The sequence below is a fragment of the Pygoscelis adeliae genome, unplaced genomic scaffold, assembly GCF_000699105.1.
Source record: "Pygoscelis adeliae isolate BGI_AS28 unplaced genomic scaffold, ASM69910v1 Scaffold130, whole genome shotgun sequence".
Classification (NCBI taxonomy): Eukaryota; Metazoa; Chordata; class Aves; order Sphenisciformes; family Spheniscidae; genus Pygoscelis; species Pygoscelis adeliae.
In genome coordinates, this window is record NW_008824031.1 from 1,941,159 (window position 1) to 1,966,490 (window position 25,332).

At 41.4% G+C, this 25,332-nt stretch overlaps 1 protein-coding gene across 1 annotated transcript in view; it reads right to left on the reverse strand.

Moving 5' to 3' along the window:
- The window catches only part of KIF26A (kinesin family member 26A), a 78,258-nt gene extending 53,574 nt beyond the window's left edge, over window positions 1-24,684 (reverse strand). The window contains exons 1-2 of the mRNA XM_009328331.1: window positions 24,625-24,684; window positions 21,563-22,063 (exon numbers count right to left, since the gene is read on the reverse strand). Of these exons, the coding sequence (XP_009326606.1) occupies window positions 21,563-22,063; window positions 24,625-24,684 (561 nt within the window). The remainder of the gene's footprint in view (window positions 1-21,562; window positions 22,064-24,624) is intronic.
- Window positions 24,685-25,332: the final 648 nt, after the last annotated feature.

The window sequence follows — 25,332 nt, forward strand, 5'->3', positions numbered from 1 at the left end:
ATGAGTTGTTCCCAGTTAAGATGGCCAAAGGCTGGGGGAGAGGGCAGGAAGAGATGGAAGCGACCTGACATCCTCAGGCTGTGGAGGTGTGCCGGGCAGAGCAGGGGCATCCCCTGCCCCATCCCCAATTACCAACACACAGGTTCCCTGCTGTGACCAGATGGCAGGAAACATCTGCCCAGGTTTAAACAAGTCAGACTAGTCCAAAATTACACTGTAGAGAAGTTGGCCATAGATTTCCAGGTACACAGTACACTGTCAGGCCATTACCATCTAAAGGACAATTACAACACTAACAAGCAATTTACAAGTTTGAAGTGCAAAGCCAAAAACTAAGCCATAATGTTTCCATTTTCCTGAATATTTCCATTCTCTGGACATTGACCTTTGTCCAGGGATCCAAAAAAGCCAAGCTAGGTACTGCCACTTTGTAACTCATACAAAATACATGCCTGGTGACAGGCAAGAAAAACATGGGAATATAAAAATCTGGAGAAAAATTAATCAATCCTGGGATTGTGCTGCAATGGTAAAAGAAAACCAGAAGGTTGGATAGAGCTGCAACAGAAAGTAATCAGATATGATGTCTAAATATAAGTATCAAGAACAGATTCACAGAAGAGGGAATGGAGAAAATTACAAAAGCATCAACGAGTCTGATACACATCTGTGTAATCAGAGTCAGAACTCAGTACAATTTATTTTATTTCAAAAAATTGGTCCCATAATGAAAGCATTCAGCAGGGCTTCAACAGTGAATTGCAGGTGAAGCTCTAGCAAGATCAAGCCTGAGTCTATACTGGGGCTTTTTGATTTTTTTTTTATTTTCTTTTTAAGTTGTTTTTACCCCCTTCTGACTAGCAGGCAGGCATACAGAATTTTGAGTATTTGCTTTAACTTACTATATTCCCCTTTCAGACCGAAACGTCACAGACAGTTAAATTGTAAAAACTGTTTGATCTAATGATTTTGCAATATATTAAATCTACTGTTTGTATATGAGAAAACAATAATTTTCCCCCTAAATTATTCATGCTAAGACTCTTATGACCTACTACCACTAACTGGAACAAATGTGACATAAATCTCTATCTGGATAATGCTCATACTATAAAACCTTCCTTCCCGTAAGCATCGGTAAGTCCTGCATACGTCTTCTACGTCAAATGTCTCCTCCTCAGACTGCCTAGCGTTATGTAAAGTTAACTGTGCAGTATATGCCAGGTTGAAGTGTTCTGGATAAACTTTTTACTGCCTTTTGACAATGTTTCTGCCGGGGCTCATTATAAAATAACTAGGGTATTTTATAACTACAATACACTACTGTAGTCATTTTATAACCTGCAGCTGCAATGTGGTAGCAAGAATGCCTAAACCTGTAGTTTCAGACTTTTATGTGCGTCTCATGTTCAACGTGAACCAAATGCAGAGCATAATATCCCTTCCCCCAAAATAGGTTTTCAGCTACAAGAGCTGCTAATGCCTGGCTTATCATTGATCTCTGAAGATGAGGCAGAAGGAGAAAAATCACAGAGAAGTAGAATTAAATAGAAATAGGGCTCGTCTGCTGTCACAGACTGGAAAGTAATATGGGAGATCCAAAGACAACCTCAGGGCCCTTTCTTTTTGGATTAATATCTGAATTACTAAGAAAGGTTAAGGGTTTGGATCTTCACCACCAAAAATCACTAGCAGCCTGTGCTTCACGCACAGAAAGGACCTCATCCTTCAACTGCAGGGTACATGCACCCAGCTGCATCCAGAGCTGATGTCCTTGGCTGATGCCCTTGGCAGAACAAGGATGGAGAAGAGGCAGCTTGTTCCCCTCTGACCAGATTAGGGGCTCCTGATCTCACCTTGGCCCAAGATCTCTCCTAAACCATGCTCCTTCTTCACTGAGAAATTTATTAAGGTTTTGGGCAGGTCTTGGGGAGGCCTCCTTCGTCTACGAAACGCCCGTTCCTTCCTTCAGCCTGCCCATGTTCCCAGGCTGGAAGGTCTCTGCAGCCAGGGCTCTGGTAGTACAAAGATGCCACCGGGCAGCGATGGATGAATTACTTCACGTTTCAGCCACTCAGGACAGTGGTACCGAAAGAGGCAGCAAGCGATGTTTTTTTTTTTCCTTCTTCACAGCTATCTGACCACGAGTCACACTAACTTCACCCTCCTATCTGCACATGTAAACCCACCACTTGGAAAGTCAGGAGGACATGAAAAAGGGCTATCAAGAAGGACGTAGATCCTGCTGCACATAAACACTCTCAAATCAGGACTTTTCCCATGCAGTGGGTTTAAAACAGCCAGACTAGAGGAACTGTTTCTTCTAATGCCTCCAGGCAAACATCAGAAAGTGTTGCCCAGAGCCCTCCCTGCTGACATGTATTACAATAGTTGCAGCCTCCAAAGCTGAAAAAATATAGCCGTGTACTGCTCAGGGTGTTTTAATTAACCATTGTGGTCAAAATTAAAAATGAATTGTTTATTCAAGTGGACAAATATACAGTTGAATCCCTGCTTTTTGTCAGAGGCTGATATGAGCAAGCGAAGAAATTCATTAACAAGCTCATAATAATGCAAATTTCTGTCAGCTTGGGATTGGGTTTCCTACAAGAAGACAAATGCTTTTCCATTAGGACTGACTTCCACAGGCCAGATGCATCTCTAACAGCAGTGAAACACAGGACCCGTAGTACAGAGCTTTGAATCAGGAGAACTTGTGTCACCTTCCTGACTCCACAACAAAATTTCTCAATGATTTTAGGCAACTCAACCAAAATCTCACTGTGCCTTGGTTACCTCTATTCAGCAAAATGGTATAACCATGTTCCCAAGAATTAGAGGTCTTACAATTTTATTATACTCATTATATTGCTATAATGATTGACATAAAATGTCAGCAAATAAAGGCAAAGGTGGACGGAGACTGTCATACCTAATTTCTATTTCAATCATGCTTGAACTGCTTATATATTAGATGTAACTACTTTAAAGAGAACATCCCTTGGGACCAATTTGCCTGACAGCTACCACATGCAAGGCACCCATTGACTAGTATCTTGCTTGAAGATGTACAAGCCCTCGTTATACAAAGGGAAAACTGGGTCTTTAGTACACCCAAATATAGAGAACACGGTTCAATTACAGGCAAGCTCATGAAGCAACATTAAGTTCGCAAACGGGGACAGCTCTGACTATGTGATCATTGCTGAAGGACACCGAGCTTCCAAATTAGGGATGGAGCTGTGCAGATGCTGCTCTTTTTTCCTTGTGGCCGTTCCCTGCTGACCTGCTGTTTACTCCCCACATGGAAACCATGTAACCCAGACACACAGTCATGACTCACCATGACTGGAGTGAAATCTCCAAGCCTGCAGATGTCCCAAAGCTCTTTCAAGTGGCCAAATGCCATGCCAGTGATGAGGAACTCCAGAAGAACTTCCGAAATGTGAGTGGGTAAAGAAGTGTCAGGTGAGATTTGACATAGATAAGACCATGTATTTAGGGAAAAATAATCTAAACCACACCTAAATTATGCTGGTAGTTACAACTCAGAAGATCTAAAGGTCATTGACAGTTCCTCTGAAACCATTGCTTCAAAATGTAGCAACAGCCCAAAAAAAAGAAAAAAACCCCCAACCAAACACCAAACAAGTTTTGGACATCACAAGGCAGGGCACTGAGAACAAGAAGGAAGGGGACCACATACTGAGTATCAGGTACAGTCCTAGTCCTGCATCTCAAGACAATGGTAATGGAGTAATGGAAAGGACAGAGCCAAGCAAGTAAATGATCAAGAGGATGGAGCAGCTGCCTTAGAAGGAGAGATGAAAGAGGCTGGGCCTCCGGTTTGTAGAGGGGAAGGTTGAGAGGGATCTGACTGAGGTTTACAAAGTCATAGAGGTGGTGGCTAAGCTGAAAGAAAGTGAGTACTTCTTTATACTGGGATAGTGAACTTGTGGAACCTACTGACCCAGGAGGCTGTGGAGGCAGAGTGTCAGCAGGGTCAGAGAGGGATTAGATAAATTCCTGGACAGCAGGTCCATAAACAGATACTAAAGGGAACAGATAGGGATGTGTCCCTGAGACTTCCCCAGCTGTGCATGATGGGAGTATGAGCAGACTGCAGAAAGTAGCCAGGCTCCATGGCTCTCCCTAAACACCATTTCCAGCTCTGCTGCTGGAGACAGCCCTGGGCTAGATGGCTGCAGCTCAGACCCAGTAGGATATTTCTTATGCTTTTATCATTCCCATACAAGCTTTTCACTAGAGTCTTTCTTAGCTTAACTAGCAACAGGAGGTTGCACTATTCTGATACCCTCCATGGGTACTTCAGAGTCATCAGGAGAGGTTGGTGAGACTCAATGGGATGTCTACACAGCTACTCTGCATGGACCAACTAAACCCAGACCCTTCCCAAGCCAAGCATCACAAGGGCCGCTCTCGCCTTCTTCATCCTTCCACTGCCATCACCCCCTACAACAGCCAACTGCCTTGCTCAGCTTTACCACTGTGACTTTTAAGAAGCAGAAGAGGGACGTTCTGAATGGTAGATTCATTATCTTTGCCTAACACCACCAAAAACACAACAATAGGCTCCTGCCTATGGCACCTTTCAAATGCTTCCTTCAACCAAGGTATCAGAAAAGAACAAACTCATCCAGTTTTGAGATAGTGGCAGATATGCAAACCCAGAGGAATTAATTCATAAGCACTTGGGCACCAAACAAAAGTGGTCAACTCTGGAAAATGTCTAACCACAACATAAGTTTGGATAATAATTTATATGGACTCACTTGCCTAGAAGCATTTCACTACTACTTTCAGATTCAAAGCAAACCTCTAATTATTGATCCTTCATTACACTGGGAAATTACCTCATCGTAGTTTTAAAGTTCTATTTATAAGTCTAATAATCTCATCATTGATTACGGTGACTGTATTCTAATTATAAATCCATTATCTCCTCAACGATGAAATAAAATCAATAATGCACGTAAATGGGAAAAAAGGAATTTAAATGCATTCATTAATGTCATTTCAAGTAGCACTATTTTATGCACCATCTCTAACAAAACTGTGTCACATCATTAGCAAGAATGTGAAAAATCTTTTTCAATTAACGGAGCTGATTTGATGCTATGTTCAGTAAAGTGGCAATCCATTCCATTAAACACACACATATGAAATGCTTGAAACATCTATGAACTCTATCTATACATCATAAATTCTCTCCCAAGTGCTGAATCAGAAAAGTAGATACATTTTCTATTGACGCTTTTTAAACCTCCTTTCAGAAGCTACCACCCAGGGCATTTCAGTGATTCCAGCTGCAAGTAACAAAGAGCATCAATATTTGCCACACGCTTAGCCGCTCATGCTACAAAACAATGGGAGATGCTTTCGGCAATGCTCACACTGCGCACAGCTTGACTACCTGGAGTCCCACAACCTCAGCGTGCCATCATTCCGGTATACAGCCTATGGAGCAAACATGAAATTCAAAGTGCTTTCCAAGAAATGTACTAAGTTCAGTCCTATTTTATACATGCAGGATGACTGGGCAATCCACACTTGCATCCAGCCATGCAAATCAGTTCCTTCCATGTGGTATACAGACACCACTGCAAAAGACTTTCTCTCCACCAGCCTGCACACTCAGAATAAAGTCTGAGCTCAGCCTGAATTTATCTGGTTTCTCTGCTGCGTTAACCTCTGAAACCAAAGGGCATTATTCAGCTGCAGCCCACCCTTAACAACCAATATAGCCAGTGCAGAGCAACGGTAGCCTCATAAAAGCACTTCTGCATCAGTGATATAGAGTCTTTCTCAAACGTTGGATGACACTTCTGAGCTCCAGCCAAAAAGCATGAGCCTTTCTTGTAAAGTGATTTCTAATGTTGGGGTGGCGTGGGATGCATCAATTAACAATCAGTTCACTGGCAAGTTCACAGTGGAGCACACGCACAGTATAAATGGACCAGTGGGAAGCAAAAGAAGCTGAAAGTGAATTGAGGGAAGAGAAAAGGCCACCCCAAAGAAACTAGTTCAAAGGCAAGAGTAGAAAATTTAAATATTTTGGGTAAAAAAAGGAAGGGATTTTTTATCTTAGCGTAGCTTCTGATACACTTGCTGGATGAGAGAATGACCTGTGGGCCAAAGGTAAATCCTGTGGTTTATCATTTGCACATAATCTCTAACGTCTGCTTGTCTTAAATCTACCCCTGATGAGTACAGGTGAAGTCTGGGCCAACATTCTTTATTATTGCTTGTTGACTTCAATTGTCAACAAAGGCAAGTATGGACTTGTTTCCCCGTGAGAGCTGTAATAACAACTGCTTAGCCTAGAGGGGTGAAGGATCAAAAGAACTGTTTTCAGGTGGTAATTTGAGCCACAAGAGGGTCTGGGTCCTGAGAATAGTTACCCTGACCCACACTGTAAAACCAATAGTATGGCAGAAGTGTCAAATACACAATATAAAGAGATGCAATGCACACCCTCACCTAAGAAAATGCTCATTTCCATCTTGTAGCCAGCACCCTTTCTGTCAACTCTTAACATTTTTCCTAAGTCACTCTGATACCTGGGGATACTTTAAAAAGTAATCTCATTTTCAACTTCAGCATCCTACACTGGGGGCAATCCAGAAAAAAAGCACATGAAGTCCTTGGCAACTACACAAAACTGAGAGCTACATTCTTATCTGCATGTTTAAGGCTGAATTTCCAACCCACACTTTCTAAGCTGGTCTGCGACCTGGCTGCTGGGGCAGGGTCTCACTGACTCTGAATGCAAGGCGCCAGTAGCAGCGTCGTCCTCCCACATCACACCCCTCCCTCTTCCTTTGCTAAGGCAGCAAAGTGCAATGCAAGGCAATACTGCCCGGCCGAGATGCAACCGTCTCAGGAAAAGTCTTTTCCATGGGGCCTATAAATTAGGTTAGTATGAGAAAAGCATTTAGTAACTCAGATCAAAAGGTTTTCTTCTGCTGTTCAGACTTTTTACGGAGAGTGATCAGTACTAGCTTTGAAGATTTTTTTTTTTTTTTTTTCCACCCCCTTTCCTTTATGTACTTCCTCTACAAAAGCAGTAAGAACCAACACCACTGAAGCTAAAGGGAAAACAGAAAAGCCTCTATGCAACCCCGGCCCCACCACCTGTCTGGGGTTTGCTATTGACTTCTGCAGAGCCAAGATGTTATATGTAGAGTCTGAGAAATGTCCCAAAGCTCAAAGTCATCCAGATGTCTCACAGACAAGATTTATGGTCAAAGCACTATTTTTTAATTGTTTCGTTACAAAATATATTTCACGCATTGTATTAATAAAAGGTCACTGAGAAAGCTATCAAGAAGGATTTTAAAAATTAATTTAAAAATCCATTTGGTATGACATTTATCAAAGTAAAGAAGTAAATGCTGGAAAGTAAATCTTGTCATTCTTCTGTTTTCCAGTCAGCTTTTTATTGCATCTTCTAAGCAAAATGTAAGTCATCCTTACTATAAACAAACAAAGAGGATTTAAGGAAAGTCAGCAGAGGCTGAACTACCCTCAGATGAATCCATCTGGTTTACATTAGGGTAAGCAGGAGACTTATTCCTAAGAACTACAGGAAAGCTTGAATTGTGACTAAAATAACTTTCAGAGATTTTTCACATAAAACAAATGAACGTAACTCTTTTAACTTTAGCGTATATGCACCCATTTACACATGCTATGGGTGAACCCTCCCTCTCTGAACCTCACTGAATCAGGCCATAAACTTATACCTAACTTTAAATTTGTGAATACTCTCAGGGACATACATTGGTCTATTGATAAATTTACAATTTTGTATACAGACGCTTTAAAAGTTTTACTTAACTCACTTTCAATTCTCCAGTGCTCCAACTTTTCCAATTTCCTAACGGTGCATTTTTTTAATATATTTTTAAAGCAACTTAGAGATCGGTAAAGATTCAAGGAGCCACAATATTTTGCCTTATAACCCGTACCATTTGCATATATTCAAATTAGAAATATAGTGTGGCAAGGATTTCATTTTGCATAAGATGAAAGAAAAAGCAATTTGCAAAACAAGCTCTATTTCACTGTGATGTCTTTATAGCACATGGCATGGCTACTTTACCACTTTTATGCAGTACATAACACTGCATACTAATAACATGGCCAATTGAAAGCATACAGCAAGACCTCTTTTTTCCACCATACACAATAGATGCAGATACTTCTAAGAGGCGTACAAGGTATTTTCAGTGGTTTTAATTTTCTACCTCTCAGTCAGATTCCAACACATCTAGGAAGCCCAAAGTCCCCTTGCTCCTCTGCTTCTGTGTTAAACCGAGTGGCAATGCTGAGCACTGCGAACATGTTTTTTCATTTGAGTAGTAACCTTATATTCACTTGTCAGGTCTAGAATTAAAAACTTCAATATAAAACTATATATTAAAGTTGTCAGCCGTCCACTACAAATCAGCTGTCTTACCCAGAGTTATACCAGCTTCCTCCCCTCCACAGTGCTCGCTGTCTGGTCAGACTACTTATCACTGCTACCAGTGATTATTTTTTGTAATTTTTCACTACAGACCACTTGGGTAAAGCAGCTGATTACATCTTCACCTTTTGCACCTTGATTGCAGTCCTAGTTCTTCCCCTCCCTGGACCTTCCTCCAGATCCTTAATTACTGTTCCTTTTCACGGCTCCCGAAGCCCACAGTTATCATTTTGGTTTGAGCAGCACCCACACTATGCTACAAAGACGCATTCCTGTTCAAAAAATTTATAATCCATATAATGGATTTTCACACTTGAACTCCAAACACATATTAAAAATTTACGATGTCCTGCACTTCTGACCCCCAACATTCAGCTCAGAAGTGTTTTCACAACCATAAGTGACATTACAAGGTAATACATGCAAGTTTGGGGAGGGAGATGAGAAGAGCAGAAATCAAGTCTTTTTTTTTTTTTTTTTCTCTCCACAGACAATTCCACTACCATCACTATTAAAACTAACCATAAATAAAAAACATGGAACCTGGCAAAATGTTTGTAGGTATGAGGTGTCTGGAGGTTTGGCAGCCATACGCTGGGGTGTATTTTCACCCCTGCAAGGCACTGGGCACGTGGCACCTTGTGTTGGCCACCCGAGCAAGGGTTTGGTCTGCGTCATCCACCCGAGCTCTGCGACAGGCATCTTTGGTGGACAAGGCAAGCCAAGACAGACATCCAAGACATGAGAAGGACAAAGCACCTCTTGGAGGTGCCTGTTGCTGTCCCGCAGCTATAAAGGAAGCCTCAGGAATTAGCTTAGAATAAAAACCTGTCTTTTTGGCAGCTAAAAATAGTTGAGATGAACCCCAGCCTTTATCTGTGTCTGTCTTCCCGTCTAGAAAACTAATCACATTCACTTTGGATGGAGCACCACGTTAAATCAGAGATGTAAAGCACTTGGATAACAGTTTCCTACCAGGGAGTTCAGCACTTGTTTCAAGAACAACCCTTTGGTAAGAAAACAAGGCAAAATTAGAGATTCCAAGTGAAACAGGAGTATTTACAGAGTGGTCAAAATAATTCACATCACTACTGAAAGGGTAAACTCCCAGGAGAAGGGACCATCTTTTTCTTCTGCATTTGTGTGGTATCTTGCCTAGATGGGGGCTACATACTCCAAGGTGCAGTCACATTACACATAATAAATAATACATTCAATGCCGTCCTTTCTACTGCAATTCTTCTTGCTCCAGAATTCCTCTAGCCAGACCAGCTTCACCCCACAAGAAGATGGGAAAGGTTACTAAAGACAGACATCTCCAAAAAGTATGTATATCCACACCTCTCTCCTGGGTTAATCTTAAACCTAAACCCTGTCTCTAACTTCAGGAAAGAATAGCCAAAATCAATCAATAAATAAATAAATCAAGAAAACTTTTCTAATGGGAAAGGAAGTTCAGACTTGACAATCAATAGAAGTTGAGGAATCCCGGTCTTTGCAAAGTTGTAAGATGAGGTGAGATGAGCATTGGACAAGAATGTCCTGCAGTGGATACTGTCCTAGGCAAGGACTAGACTAGCCAGTTTCTGAAATCCCTCCCATCCTATTTTCTCGAGTCTGATACACATCTGTGTAATCAGAGTCAGAACTCAGTACAATTTATTTTATTTCAAAAAATTGGTCCCATAATGAAAGCATTCAGCAGGGCTTCAACAGTGAATTGCAGGTGAAGCTCTAGCAAGATCAAGCCTGAGTCTATACTGGGGCTTTTTGATTTTTTTTTTATTTTCTTTTTAAGTTGTTTTTACCCCCTTCTGACTAGCAGGCAGGCATACAGAATTTTGAGTATTTGCTTTAACTTACTATATTCCCCTTTCAGACCGAAACGTCACAGACAGTTAAATTGTAAAAACTGTTTGATCTAATGATTTTGCAATATATTAAATCTACTGTTTGTATATGAGAAAACAATAATTTTCCCCCTAAATTATTCATGCTAAGACTCTTATGACCTACTACCACTAACTGGAACAAATGTGACATAAATCTCTATCTGGATAATGCTCATACTATAAAACCTTCCTTCCCGTAAGCATCGGTAAGTCCTGCATACGTCTTCTACGTCAAATGTCTCCTCCTCAGACTGCCTAGCGTTATGTAAAGTTAACTGTGCAGTATATGCCAGGTTGAAGTGTTCTGGATAAACTTTTTACTGCCTTTTGACAATGTTTCTGCCGGGGCTCATTATAAAATAACTAGGGTATTTTATAACTACAATACACTACTGTAGTCATTTTATAACCTGCAGCTGCAATGTGGTAGCAAGAATGCCTAAACCTGTAGTTTCAGACTTTTATGTGCGTCTCATGTTCAACGTGAACCAAATGCAGAGCATAATATCCCTTCCCCCAAAATAGGTTTTCAGCTACAAGAGCTGCTAATGCCTGGCTTATCATTGATCTCTGAAGATGAGGCAGAAGGAGAAAAATCACAGAGAAGTAGAATTAAATAGAAATAGGGCTCGTCTGCTGTCACAGACTGGAAAGTAATATGGGAGATCCAAAGACAACCTCAGGGCCCTTTCTTTTTGGATTAATATCTGAATTACTAAGAAAGGTTAAGGGTTTGGATCTTCACCACCAAAAATCACTAGCAGCCTGTGCTTCACGCACAGAAAGGACCTCATCCTTCAACTGCAGGGTACATGCACCCAGCTGCATCCAGAGCTGATGTCCTTGGCTGATGCCCTTGGCAGAACAAGGATGGAGAAGAGGCAGCTTGTTCCCCTCTGACCAGATTAGGGGCTCCTGATCTCACCTTGGCCCAAGATCTCTCCTAAACCATGCTCCTTCTTCACTGAGAAATTTATTAAGGTTTTGGGCAGGTCTTGGGGAGGCCTCCTTCGTCTACGAAACGCCCGTTCCTTCCTTCAGCCTGCCCATGTTCCCAGGCTGGAAGGTCTCTGCAGCCAGGGCTCTGGTAGTACAAAGATGCCACCGGGCAGCGATGGATGAATTACTTCACGTTTCAGCCACTCAGGACAGTGGTACCGAAAGAGGCAGCAAGCGATGTTTTTTTTTTTCCTTCTTCACAGCTATCTGACCACGAGTCACACTAACTTCACCCTCCTATCTGCACATGTAAACCCACCACTTGGAAAGTCAGGAGGACATGAAAAAGGGCTATCAAGAAGGACGTAGATCCTGCTGCACATAAACACTCTCAAATCAGGACTTTTCCCATGCAGTGGGTTTAAAACAGCCAGACTAGAGGAACTGTTTCTTCTAATGCCTCCAGGCAAACATCAGAAAGTGTTGCCCAGAGCCCTCCCTGCTGACATGTATTACAATAGTTGCAGCCTCCAAAGCTGAAAAAATATAGCCGTGTACTGCTCAGGGTGTTTTAATTAACCATTGTGGTCAAAATTAAAAATGAATTGTTTATTCAAGTGGACAAATATACAGTTGAATCCCTGCTTTTTGTCAGAGGCTGATATGAGCAAGCGAAGAAATTCATTAACAAGCTCATAATAATGCAAATTTCTGTCAGCTTGGGATTGGGTTTCCTACAAGAAGACAAATGCTTTTCCATTAGGACTGACTTCCACAGGCCAGATGCATCTCTAACAGCAGTGAAACACAGGACCCGTAGTACAGAGCTTTGAATCAGGAGAACTTGTGTCACCTTCCTGACTCCACAACAAAATTTCTCAATGATTTTAGGCAACTCAACCAAAATCTCACTGTGCCTTGGTTACCTCTATTCAGCAAAATGGAATAACCATGTTCCCAAGAATTAGAGGTCTTACAATTTTATTATACTCATTATATTGCTATAATGATTGACATAAAATGTCAGCAAATAAAGGCAAAGGTGGACGGAGACTGTCATACCTAATTTCTATTTCAATCATGCTTGAACTGCTTATATATTAGATGTAACTACTTTAAAGAGAACATCCCTTGGGACCAATTTGCCTGACAGCTACCACATGCAAGGCACCCATTGACTAGTATCTTGCTTGAAGATGTACAAGCCCTCGTTATACAAAGGGAAAACTGGGTCTTTAGTACACCCAAATATAGAGAACACGGTTCAATTACAGGCAAGCTCATGAAGCAACATTAAGTTCGCAAACGGGGACAGCTCTGACTATGTGATCATTGCTGAAGGACACCGAGCTTCCAAATTAGGGATGGAGCTGTGCAGATGCTGCTCTTTTTTCCTTGTGGCCGTTCCCTGCTGACCTGCTGTTTACTCCCCACATGGAAACCATGTAACCCAGACACACAGTCATGACTCACCATGACTGGAGTGAAATCTCCAAGCCTGCAGATGTCCCAAAGCTCTTTCAAGTGGCCAAATGCCATGCCAGTGATGAGGAACTCCAGAAGAACTTCCGAAATGTGAGTGGGTAAAGAAGTGTCAGGTGAGATTTGACATAGATAAGACCATGTATTTAGGGAAAAATAATCTAAACCACACCTAAATGATGCTGGTAGTTACAACTCAGAAGATCTAAAGGTCGTTGACAGTTCCTCTGAAACCATTGCTTCAAAATGTAGCAACAGCCCAAAAAAAAGAAAAAAACCCCCAACCAAACACCAAACAAGTTTTGGACATCACAAGGCAGGGCACTGAGAACAAGAAGGAAGGGGACCACATACTGAGTATCAGGTACAGTCCTAGTCCTGCATCTCAAGACAGTGGTAATGGAGTAATGGAAAGGACAGAGCCAAGCAAGTAAATGATCAAGAGGATGGAGCAGCTGCCTTAGAAGGAGAGATGAAAGAGGCTGGGCCTCCGGTTTGTAGAGGGGAAGGTTGAGAGGGATCTGACTGAGGTTTACAAAGTCATAGAGGTGGTGGCTAAGCTGAAAGAAAGTGAGTACTTCTTTATACTGGGATAGTGAACTTGTGGAACCTACTGACCCAGGAGGCTGTGGAGGCAGAGTGTCAGCAGGGTCAGAGAGGGATTAGATAAATTCCTGGACAGCAGGTCCATAAACAGATACTAAAGGGAACAGATAGGGATGTGTCCCTGAGACTTCCCCAGCTGTGCATGATGGGGAGTATGAGCAGACTGCAGAAAGTAGCCAGGCTCCATGGCTCTCCCTAAACACCATTTCCAGCTCTGCTGCTGGAGACAGCCCTGGGCTAGATGGCTGCAGCTCAGACCCAGTAGGATATTTCTTATGCTTTTATCATTCCCATACAAGCTTTTCACTAGAGTCTTTCTTAGCTTAACTAGCAACAGGAGGTTGCACTATTCTGATACCCTCCATGGGTACTTCAGAGTCATCAGGAGAGGTTGGTGAGACTCAATGGGATGTCTACACAGCTACTCTGCATGGACCAACTAAACCCAGACCCTTCCCAAGCCAAGCATCACAAGGGCCGCTCTCGCCTTCTTCATCCTTCCACTGCCATCACCCCCTACAACAGCCAACTGCCTTGCTCAGCTTTACCACTGTGACTTTTAAGAAGCAGAAGAGGGACGTTCTGAATGGTAGATTCATTATCTTTGCCTAACACCACCAAAAACACAACAATAGGCTCCTGCCTATGGCACCTTTCAAATGCTTCCTTCAACCAAGGTATCAGAAAAGAACAAACTCATCCAGTTTTGAGATAGTGGCAGATATGCAAACCCAGAGGAATTAATTCATAAGCACTTGGGCACCAAACAAAAGTGGTCAACTCTGGAAAATGTCTAACCACAACATAAGTTTGGATAATAATTTATATGGACTCACTTGCCTAGAAGCATTTCACTACTACTTTCAGATTCAAAGCAAACCTCTAATTATTGATCCTTCATTACACTGGGAAATTACCTCATCGTAGTTTTAAAGTTCTATTTATAAGTCTAATAATCTCATCATTGATTACGGTGACTGTATTCTAATTATAAATCCATTATCTCCTCAACGATGAAATAAAATCAATAATGCACGTAAATGGGAAAAAAGGAATTTAAATGCATTCATTAATGTCATTTCAAGTAGCACTATTTTATGCACCATCTCTAACAAAACTGTGTCACATCATTAGCAAGAATGTGAAAAATCTTTTTCAATTAACGGAGCTGATTTGATGCTATGTTCAGTAAAGTGGCAATCCATTCCATTAAACACACACATATGAAATGCTTGAAACATCTATGAACTCTATCTATACATCATAAATTCTCTCCCAAGTGCTGAATCAGAAAAGTAGATACATTTTCTATTGACGCTTTTTAAACCTCCTTTCAGAAGCTACCACCCAGGGCATTTCAGTGATTCCAGCTGCAAGTAACAAAGAGCATCAATATTTGCCACACGCTTAGCCGCTCATGCTACAAAACAATGGGAGATGCTTTCGGCAATGCTCACACTGCGCACAGCTTGACTACCTGGAGTCCCACAACCTCAGCGTGCCATCATTCCGGTATACAGCCTATGGAGCAAACATGAAATTCAAAGTGCTTTCCAAGAAATGTACTAAGTTCAGTCCTATTTTATACATGCAGGATGACTGGGCAATCCACACTTGCATCCAGCCATGCAAATCAGTTCCTTCCATGTGGTATACAGACACCACTGCAAAAGACTTTCTCTCCACCAGCCTGCACACTCAGAATAAAGTCTGAGCTCAGCCTGAATTTATCTGGTTTCTCTGCTGCGTTAACCTCTGAAACCAAAGGGCATTATTCAGCTGCAGCCCACCCTTAACAACCAATATAGCCAGTGCAGAGCAACGGTAGCCTCATAAAAGCACTTCTGCATCAGTGATATAGAGTCTTTCTCAAACGTTGGATGACACTTCTGAGCTCCAGCCAAAAAGCATGAGCCTTTCTTGTAAAGTGATTTCTAATGTTGGGGTGGCGTGGGATGCATCAATTAACAATCAGTTCACTGGCAAGTTCACAGTGGAGCACACGCACAGTATAAATGGACCAGTGGGAAGCAAAAGAAGCTGAAAGTGAATTGAGGGAAGAGAAAAGGCCACCCCAAAGAAACTAGTTCAAAGGCAAGAGTAGAAAATTTAAATATTTTGGGTAAAAAAAGGAAGGGATTTTTTATCTTAGCGTAGCTTCTGATACACTTGCTGGATGAGAGAATGACCTGTGGGCCAAAGGTAAATCCTGTGGTTTATCATTTGCACATAATCTCTAACGTCTGCTTGTCTTAAATCTACCCCTGATGAGTACAGGTGAAGTCTGGGCCAACATTCTTTATTATTGCTTGTTGACTTCAATTGTCAACAAAGGCAAGTATGGACTTGTTTCCCCGTGAGAGCTGTAATAACAACTGCTTAGCCTAGAGGGGTGAAGGATCAAAAGAACTGTTTTCAGGTGGTAATTTGAGCCACAAGAGGGTCTGGGTCCTGAGAATAGTTACCCTGACCCACACTGTAAAACCAATAGTATGGCAGAAGTGTCAAATACACAATATAAAGAGATGCAATGCACACCCTCACCTAAGAAAATGCTCATTTCCATCTTGTAGCCAGCACCCTTTCTGTCAACTCTTAACATTTTTCCTAAGTCACTCTGATACCTGGGGATACTTTAAAAAGTAATCTCATTTTCAACTTCAGCATCCTACACTGGGGGCAATCCAGAAAAAAAGCACATGAAGTCCTTGGCAACTACACAAAACTGAGAGCTACATTCTTATCTGCATGTTTAAGGCTGAATTTCCAACCCACACTTTCTAAGCTGGTCTGCGACCTGGCTGCTGGGGCAGGGTCTCACTGACTCTGAATGCAAGGCGCCAGTAGCAGCGTCGTCCTCCCACATCACACCCCTCCCTCTTCCTTTGCTAAGGCAGCAAAGTGCAATGCAAGGCAATACTGCCCGGCCGAGATGCAACCGTCTCAGGAAAAGTCTTTTCCATGGGGCCTATAAATTAGGTTAGTATGAGAAAAGCATTTAGTAACTCAGATCAAAAGGTTTTCTTCTGCTGTTCAGACTTTTTACGGAGAGTGATCAGTACTAGCTTTGAAGATTTTTTTTTTTTTTTTTGCCACCCCCTTTCCTTTATGTACTTCCTCTACAAAAGCAGTAAGAACCAACACCACTGAAGCTAAAGGGAAAACAGAAAAGCCTCTATGCAACCCCGGCCCCACCACCTGTCTGGGGTTTGCTATTGACTTCTGCAGAGCCAAGATGTTATATGTAGAGTCTGAGAAATGTCCCAAAGCTCAAAGTCATCCAGATGTCTCACAGACAAGATTTATGGTCAAAGCACTATTTTTTAATTGTTTCGTTACAAAATATATTTCACGCATTGTATTAATAAAAGGTCACTGAGAAAGCTATCAAGAAGGATTTTAAAAATTAATTTAAAAATCCATTTGGTATGACATTTATCAAAGTAAAGAAGTAAATGCTGGAAAGTAAATCTTGTCATTCTTCTGTTTTCCAGTCAGCTTTTTATTGCATCTTCTAAGCAAAATGTAAGTCATCCTTACTATAAACAAACAAAGAGGATTTAAGGAAAGTCAGCAGAGGCTGAACTACCCTCAGATGAATCCATCTGGTTTACATTAGGGTAAGCAGGAGACTTATTCCTAAGAACTACAGGAAAGCTTGAATTGTGACTAAAATAACTTTCAGAGATTTTTCACATAAAACAAATGAACGTAACTCTTTTAACTTTAGCGTATATGCACCCATTTACACATGCTATGGGTGAACCCTCCCTCTCTGAACCTCACTGAATCAGGCCATAAACTTATACCTAACTTTAAATTTGTGAATACTCTCAGGGACATACATTGGTCTATTGATAAATTTACAATTTTGTATACAGACGCTTTAAAAGTTTTACTTAACTCACTTTCAATTCTCCAGTGCTCCAACTTTTCCAATTTCCTAACGGTGCATTTTTTTAATATATTTTTAAAGCAACTTAGAGATCGGTAAAGATTCAAGGAGCCACAATATTTTGCCTTATAACCCGTACCATTTGCATATATTCAAATTAGAAATATAGTGTGGCAAGGATTTCATTTTGCATAAGATGAAAGAAAAAGCAATTTGCAAAACAAGCTCTATTTCACTGTGATGTCTTTATAGCACATGGCATGGCTACTTTACCACTTTTATGCAGTACATAACACTGCATACTAATAACATGGCCAATTGAAAGCATACAGCAAGACCTCTTTTTTCCACCATACACAATAGATGCAGATACTTCTAAGAGGCGTACAAGGTATTTTCAGTGGTTTTAATTTTCTACCTCTCAGTCAGATTCCAACACATCTAGGAAGCCCAAAGTCCCCTTGCTCCTCTGCTTCTGTGTTAAACCGAGTGGCAATGCTGAGCACTGCGAACATGTTTTTTCATTTGAGTAGTAACCTTATATTCACTTGTCAGGTCTAGAATTAAAAACTTCAATATAAAACTATATATTAAAGTTGTCAGCCGTCCACTACAAATCAGCTGTCTTACCCAGAGTTATACCAGCTTCCTCCCCTCCACAGTGCTCGCTGTCTGGTCAGACTACTTATCACTGCTACCAGTGATTATTTTTTGTAATTTTTCACTACAGACCACTTGGGTAAAGCAGCTGATTACATCTTCACCTTTTGCACCTTGATTGCAGTCCTAGTTCTTCCCCTCCCTGGACCTTCCTCCAGATCCTTAATTACTGTTCCTTTTCACGGCTCCCGAAGCCCACAGTTATCATTTTGGTTTGAGCAGCACCCACACTATGCTACAAAGACGCATTCCTGTTCAAAAAATTTATAATCCATATAATGGATTTTCACACTTGAACTCCAAACACATATTAAAAATTTACGATGTCCTGCACTTCTGACCCCCAACATTCAGCTCAGAAGTGTTTTCACAACCATAAGTGACATTACAAGGTAATACATGCAAGTTTGGGGAGGGAGATGAGAAGAGCAGAAATCAAGTCTTTTTTTTTTTTTTTTTCTCTCCACAGACAATTCCACTACCATCACTATTAAAACTAACCATAAATAAAAAACATGGAACCTGGCAAAATGTTTGTAGGTATGAGGTGTCTGGAGGTTTGGCAGCCATACGCTGGGGTGTATTTTCACCCCTGCAAGGCACTGGGCACGTGGCACCTTGTGTTGGCCACCCGAGCAAGGGTTTGGTCTGCGTCATCCACCCGAGCTCTGCGACAGGCATCTTTGGTGGACAAGGCAAGCCAAGACAGACATCCAAGACATGAGAAGGACAAAGCACCTCTTGGAGGTGCCTGTTGCTGTCCCGCAGCTATAAAGGAAGCCTCAGGAATTAGCTTAGAATAAAAACCTGTCTTTTTGGCAGCTAAAAATAGTTGAGATGAACCCCAGCCTTTATCTGTGTCTGTCTTCCCGTCTAGAAAACTAATCACATTCACTTTGGATGGAGCACCACGTTAAATCAGAGATGTAAAGCACTTGGATAACAGTTTCCTACCAGGGAGTTCAGCACTTGTTTCAAGAACAACCCTTTGGTAAGAAAACAAGGCAAAATTAGAGATTCCAAGTGAAACAGGAGTATTTACAGAGTGGTCAAAATAATTCACATCACTACTGAAAGGGTAAACTCCCAGGAGAAGGGACCATCTTTTTCTTCTGCATTTGTGTGGTATCTTGCCTAGATGGGGGCTACATACTCCAAGGTGCAGTCACATTACACATAATAAATAATACATTCAATGCCGTCCTTTCTACTGCAATTCTTCTTGCTCCAGAATTCCTCTAGCCAGACCAGCTTCACCCCACAAGAAGATGGGAAAGGTTACTAAAGACAGACATCTCCAAAAAGTATGTATATCCACACCTCTCTCCTGGGTTAATCTTAAACCTAAACCCTGTCTCTAACTTCAGGAAAGAATAGCCAAAATCAATCAATAAATAAATAAATCAAGAAAACTTTTCTAATGGGAAAGGAAGTTCAGACTTGACAATCAATAGAAGTTGAGGAATCCCGGTCTTTGCAAAGTTGTAAGATGAGGTGAGATGAGCATTGGACAAGAATGTCCTGCAGTGGATACTGTCCTAGGCAAGGACTAGACTAGCCAGTTCCTGAAATCCCTCCAATCCTATTTCCTCCGACACCTGTGATTCCTCTGGGGAAAAGCATAGGGGAAGCACTTTCTGCCTCACCCACCCAAATAGCTTCATCAGACACAAGGCTCTTAATAATACAAAAGGCAGTAGGAGAATTCAGACAGACACAGAAAGCACAATCTGGGCAGAGATGCACAACAAAGTAATTTGGGCTTAAATGAATTTAAAAAAATTTTAAAAAAAGAAAAGAAAAAGAGAGAAAACAACTGAAGCCTAGCTTTTCTCCAAAAACTGCTTCTAAATCTAAACTATACTTGCAGATGACTGGATCACATCCAAGCAGCCTCCAACACTCACAGTCTAACAGTGTTTCTCCTTTCATTAAAGGTCACCATTTTCCAGGCTACTGAGTTTCTTTGCACATTTCTAGATCACACTTAAGCTCTGTTGCATTATATACATTTTTCCTTCACAGGGGTTAAATGAGGCAACTCAGTTTTATTTAGAATAATGCAGTGGTTAGGGAAAACCACATCTATCAGTCAGCATGGTTAAGCAGGAAGAAATCTGGAGCTGGCTGTTAGTGAATTATTTAAGACAAGAATAAGGGCAGACAAGAAATGAGCAGAGAAATGGAAATACTTCGGCTTCCAGAGAGCACGGGCTTCTTAACCCTGTAGCTTTCCTATTTTTTTCTACATTTCTGTGACAGACACAGAATTTAAAAGATAATTAAAAGGTAACATCATATGCCTTACATTGGCCAAATTGATCCCTAATGCATGGAGCAGCATTTTAGAGAAAAGCACTCATAGCAGCAGTTCTTCATAAACTATGAAGAGCTGAATGGGCCATTTTTTCCCTTTTCTCAATGTAAAATCATCAGAGAGAGATCTGACATCATTGAATATTCACTGGATTGAAATGGGGACCCCTCAGAGGTGGGATGTGTGTCCATTCACAAATTTCCATATGAGATAAAAGTATGGGAGGGAGGAATCACACCTCCAAGCCTTTTCTGGAAGGAAACACAACAGCCACCCTGTGAAAGTAATGTCATACAGCAGCACTTTTAAATATTTATCTCTTACGATCTTGGAGCTCAACCAGCTGAAGCTACCAAGCAATATTAGGTAGTGTTTATATACAACAGCACATAAGGCATTATGTTATATTTAAAGCTGCCTGGCACCAACATACCTGGTCTTGCAAGATCTGCTACAACGTCTTTAAGTGAAAACCATGACTTCTATTCATACACATTTCATCATGACTCACACTCCCCTGTTCACTACCATGGGAAAACAGTTTAGGAATAAATCTTAGTCAAAATCAGTCACTACATCCTTGTTCTTAGCACGGTTCCATAGATAGTCACAAATCTGCAATGAACTTGCTTTTAAAGGTAACATGCACCTCTATAAAACTTTTTCACTTCCCACAAGAGTTCTTAAAATATACACAGAATACAGGAAATCAACATCAATGCTTAAAATCCAAATGCAATGACATTTACAGGCATGTTGCTCTGAAGCAACCTTCTGAACATCCTCCTTTACAGCAAACTGTTTTGCAGCACATCTAACCTGAAGATTAATGCTCTCCATCACAGTCAATCAACAGCATCTGCTGAACTGAACACGGCCTTAGAAGTTCAGCGCTAGACTTGAGGGTCGAGCTCATCTTTGATATAATCCCATGAAGCTCCCAGAGTTTCATGAGTGACAAACTTGGCCTTTTATGTTTTTCTAAAGGGGCCACCAGGTATGCGACAGCCAAATAACATCACCTGCATACGTGAAGCTAAAATAGGTGCAAAAACATCTGAGGAAAGGATCTCACCATCTGAGATAAGAAAGCAAGTTCCTTGTGACATCTGACAGAACATCGTTCAAAGCTCTTTTTCAGCTCTTGAAACATGGTTTAGAATACCATTAGCTGATCCCTTCTAAGATAAATATGTATACGTCTCAAATTTTATCTTCATCTCTCTGTATATCCACACACATGTAAACAAAACTCAAGCATCTGAATTATCGCTACTTACTAGACAAGCCTGAGGCAGGAAGCTGTTCACCCTGGAGATACTCCACATGCCCTCGAGGTACTGCTGAGCTTGGATGGTGACCGAGCTCAGAGCGCCGCTGAGACCGCTGGGGGCCACTGTGACTTGAACGCTGGAGTTCGGAAAACTGCCCGTGCCTTGAGACCATCCAAGTCCCTTCTTCCTCTCTGCCCCAGAGAAGAGATTCGGTGACTTTCCAGGCTGCCTGCCCACCTGCCCAGCAAAGAGCGGCAGGTCTCTCTGGGAAGAGACCGTGACCATCCTGGGTACCATGCTGGTCACTGCCCCGGCACTGGGCGGGAGGTCGGGCATCTCTGGGTAGCTAGCTTGATTGAGGGTGTGCGTCATCTGAATGGCTTCTTGCTTCAGCTGATTCAAGTGAGTGGCACAAGTTTCGCATCTGCTCTCTCTTTCATTCCTGTTTTTCTGTAAATAGTCAGGCACTTGAAGCTTGTCAAAAATTAAAGCTGATAATCGTGGGTCCTAAAGAAGGGGGGAAAGGCAGAAAAAACATACTGAGTTAAAACAATGCAGAAAGATAAAAACAAAGAAAAAGACAAAAGTTGTCTGTGATTTGCTTTCCACCCATGGAAGTACTTTAAATCTCTTCTGGTAACTCTCAGCTTTTTTTCCCTGAATACCCTAAAAGACTTGCAGGTCACAGCAGATTAATAAACCATAAGTGAATTCAATTGTATGAGACCCAGCATGAAAATTATCATCAGAATTAAACAGTGGAGCTGCAGTGTACTTGATAACTACTCATTCTTCTAATTAACTCTCCTTTGGAGACATGTAACATGCCTGTGTTTCCCATGCTCAGGAACAACGTTAGTTGAGATGCTGACCCTACAAATATCATAACGTGCTTCAAAGGCACACCACCTCCTTAAATCCAGGAAAATTAGACTTTAGAGTATCTAAAAAAATTAGTGCCTGACCTGGTAAATGTTTTTTTGTCCTCACCCTCAGAAATGATTAATCAAGTGGCATAAAAAACAGTTTACATGGTGCTGCCCACAGCTGGCTCCTCTGCTAGCGAGGACCGTTATTTCTGATCTTTGCAACCCAGATGGTCACAATATTCCCTTACGCTACAGTTGCTTTGATGAGAAATAGATTTGAGCCTACAGCCATGTGTGAAGGTGTGACAATGTGCACACTAAGAAGCTGATTTAAATGCAACACCTATTTCGTTTCCACAGAGCAATTTTTCCTCCTCTCCCCCTTGCTAGTTCATTTTAAGGCTGCCCGGACATTTTAAAACCCAGCTCTGTGTTTCCAGTTCAGAGATAGAGTTACCTATCTCCTGAAACACACAAACACCTTCCCATCCCAAGCCTGCTACTGTAAAGATCAGTCAAGAGATTAAATCCAGCCCTGTTGTAAACCTGCTATCAAGAGTAATGCCGTGCAGTAAAACTGACCCAACTTCACACACTATCGTTGAGCTCTCTAAACAATTAATGTTTTAATGAAATCACAGCGCAGCCAAAGGTTTATTTGTATAATTATTTTAAGGGAAAATATTTAATTTGCTTGTTAATAATGAGGGCACACAAAGCTAGTAAGTCAGCCATCCAACATATGCTTGGGGTATCCCCAGATCAGTACTCATTTTTAAAAATGTTATTACTTTATGCCAAGCTGCAATTGCTCTCTAGGAAATGAATGTCCTATTAGAAAACTAACTAATTCTGGTTTTAATTACAACACACATCAATAAAACTCTTTTAAGAAGTCTTGGCACTGGTACTTTGGCTTTGCTCATTATTCTCTTTCAACTGCACTATTTCCCTTTGCTCTGAATTCAGAAAGTCCTAAAACACTGCCCAACTTCTGCAGCAGCACCACCAAATTTATCTCATTTTCAACTGCTGGACTACTCCTGCAATAGTTTTTAATCTATCTCACAAGACACAGTATGGTGTTGCTAGAAACCATTGTGAGTATATCTAGCATCACATCATTCCACAGCCAAAAGCCATTAACAAAAGTTGCTTTTCCCACAGTAATCTAAATTATTGTTTATTTACTGACTTAAAAAAAAAAAAAAAGTACTTCTCAGGCAAAGGAAGACTACTCCTGCTGCTGACTGAACAATAAATTGCAATTGCATTCACATTAGTGAACCAGTTTACAAAATGAAGTGAAAGACACTTTCATTTTTGTCTCTTTCTTTTTATTGAGGTTTAGATCCTGCTAAAAATGCCTTTGAAGTTGCACCAGTTGCTTACCCTCATGAGCAAACCTCCCAGAAGACAATAATACTAAATTAACAGACATTAGTCAGGAAAAAAAGTAATTAATATTTTAGAAACTTTTTTCTAACCCTTCAGCAGAAAGTGCTATTGGTTAGACTTAAAAAATATAAAGACTCAGTGCTGCAAACACTATTAAGCCTCAGGCAAAACAAAGGCCATGTAGACTGTCTCCCAAGAAAAACAAACAGCACTGCGCTCCGCAGAACCCTTTCCAAATTCTTGCCGAGGCTGACACACAGCATCTAGTCAAACAGCCCCAGAAACCAGCACCTTCCAGCGCCGGGTGCCCCGTCCGCGGCCAGGCACATCCCTGGGCTCGCTCCTTTGATCCAAGCTGGGCACACAAGGAAGCACCTGCAGGTCCCGACTGCGTGAACCTCATCTGGCAATGTTTAAAATTGCTATCGAATGTCAAAAGTTTCAAATAAGCAATTAAAGCGAATTACTAGGTGAAACAGGCTTCTCATTTAAAAGAAACGACTTCTTTTGATGTAATGAAAATTAATGACCCCAATTCTAGCTCCATAAACACAGTTTACAGTGTAAGGCAGATCAGAGTCAGGCCCGTCTTGCAGTTACAAGGAGATCGAGTGGATGCCATATTAAAGGGGGGAACAAAAAAACCCCAAAAAATTTAAAAAATTGATTATTTAGAACATTACACAGAGCAAACCATATAAGCACACAGTATGCCAAATTTAAACCTCCTAATTTATTTATAGTTAAAAAAAAACAAAAAGGCATCTCATTTCCAGTGCTTGTATTTTGCCAAGCATTTACAAGGAGCCTTTTAACCCACTCATCCAGCCTCTGCGATCCCCAGTTTGCATCTGTGGCCATCCTCCTCCAGCACCTCACCAAGGCCCAGCTGTACGGTTAGATTACTTTTATCTTTCCACTTTTGCAACAAAACCACCTGGCTAATGGTTGAGCGTGAAGGGCAGAGGAAACACAAGTTACTGTTAAAAACATTAACCATAACTTAAAAGTTAAGCCAGCCCCATTAAAGAGGCTTTACTACCCGGTGACAATGCCTGGTCCCGGGGTGCCCCTGCTTCGGCAGCTCGCACCCTAACAAGGCTGGGGTGGAAGTTACACTCTCATGTTTTACGGAGGGAAGAAATAAAACTTGAGTGGCCAAATGTGTTAGACGCACACGTGGGAGGGGGGGGAAGCAGTTAAAGCCATCCTTGTTACGGCTCCGCCGGCAGAGAGGCAAGACAGACAAAGACGGTGTGCAAGTCGCTGGGGAGACTGGCACAAAACTTAAACATACAAGTCCCTATTCCAAACAGCGCTCCAAAACCAATTTAGTCTGCTGTGCTACAAGAAGACTTCTCCTTTATTCCTGCACAGCATAAATAAACTATGCTGTCTTTGTCACACCTACTTTCCAAATGCTGTTCTTACCTTCTGAACAAGCAGGATAAGCAAAATACTGTGATGCTGTAACATTCACAGCTTCCCCTCCCATTACAGAAACCAAAA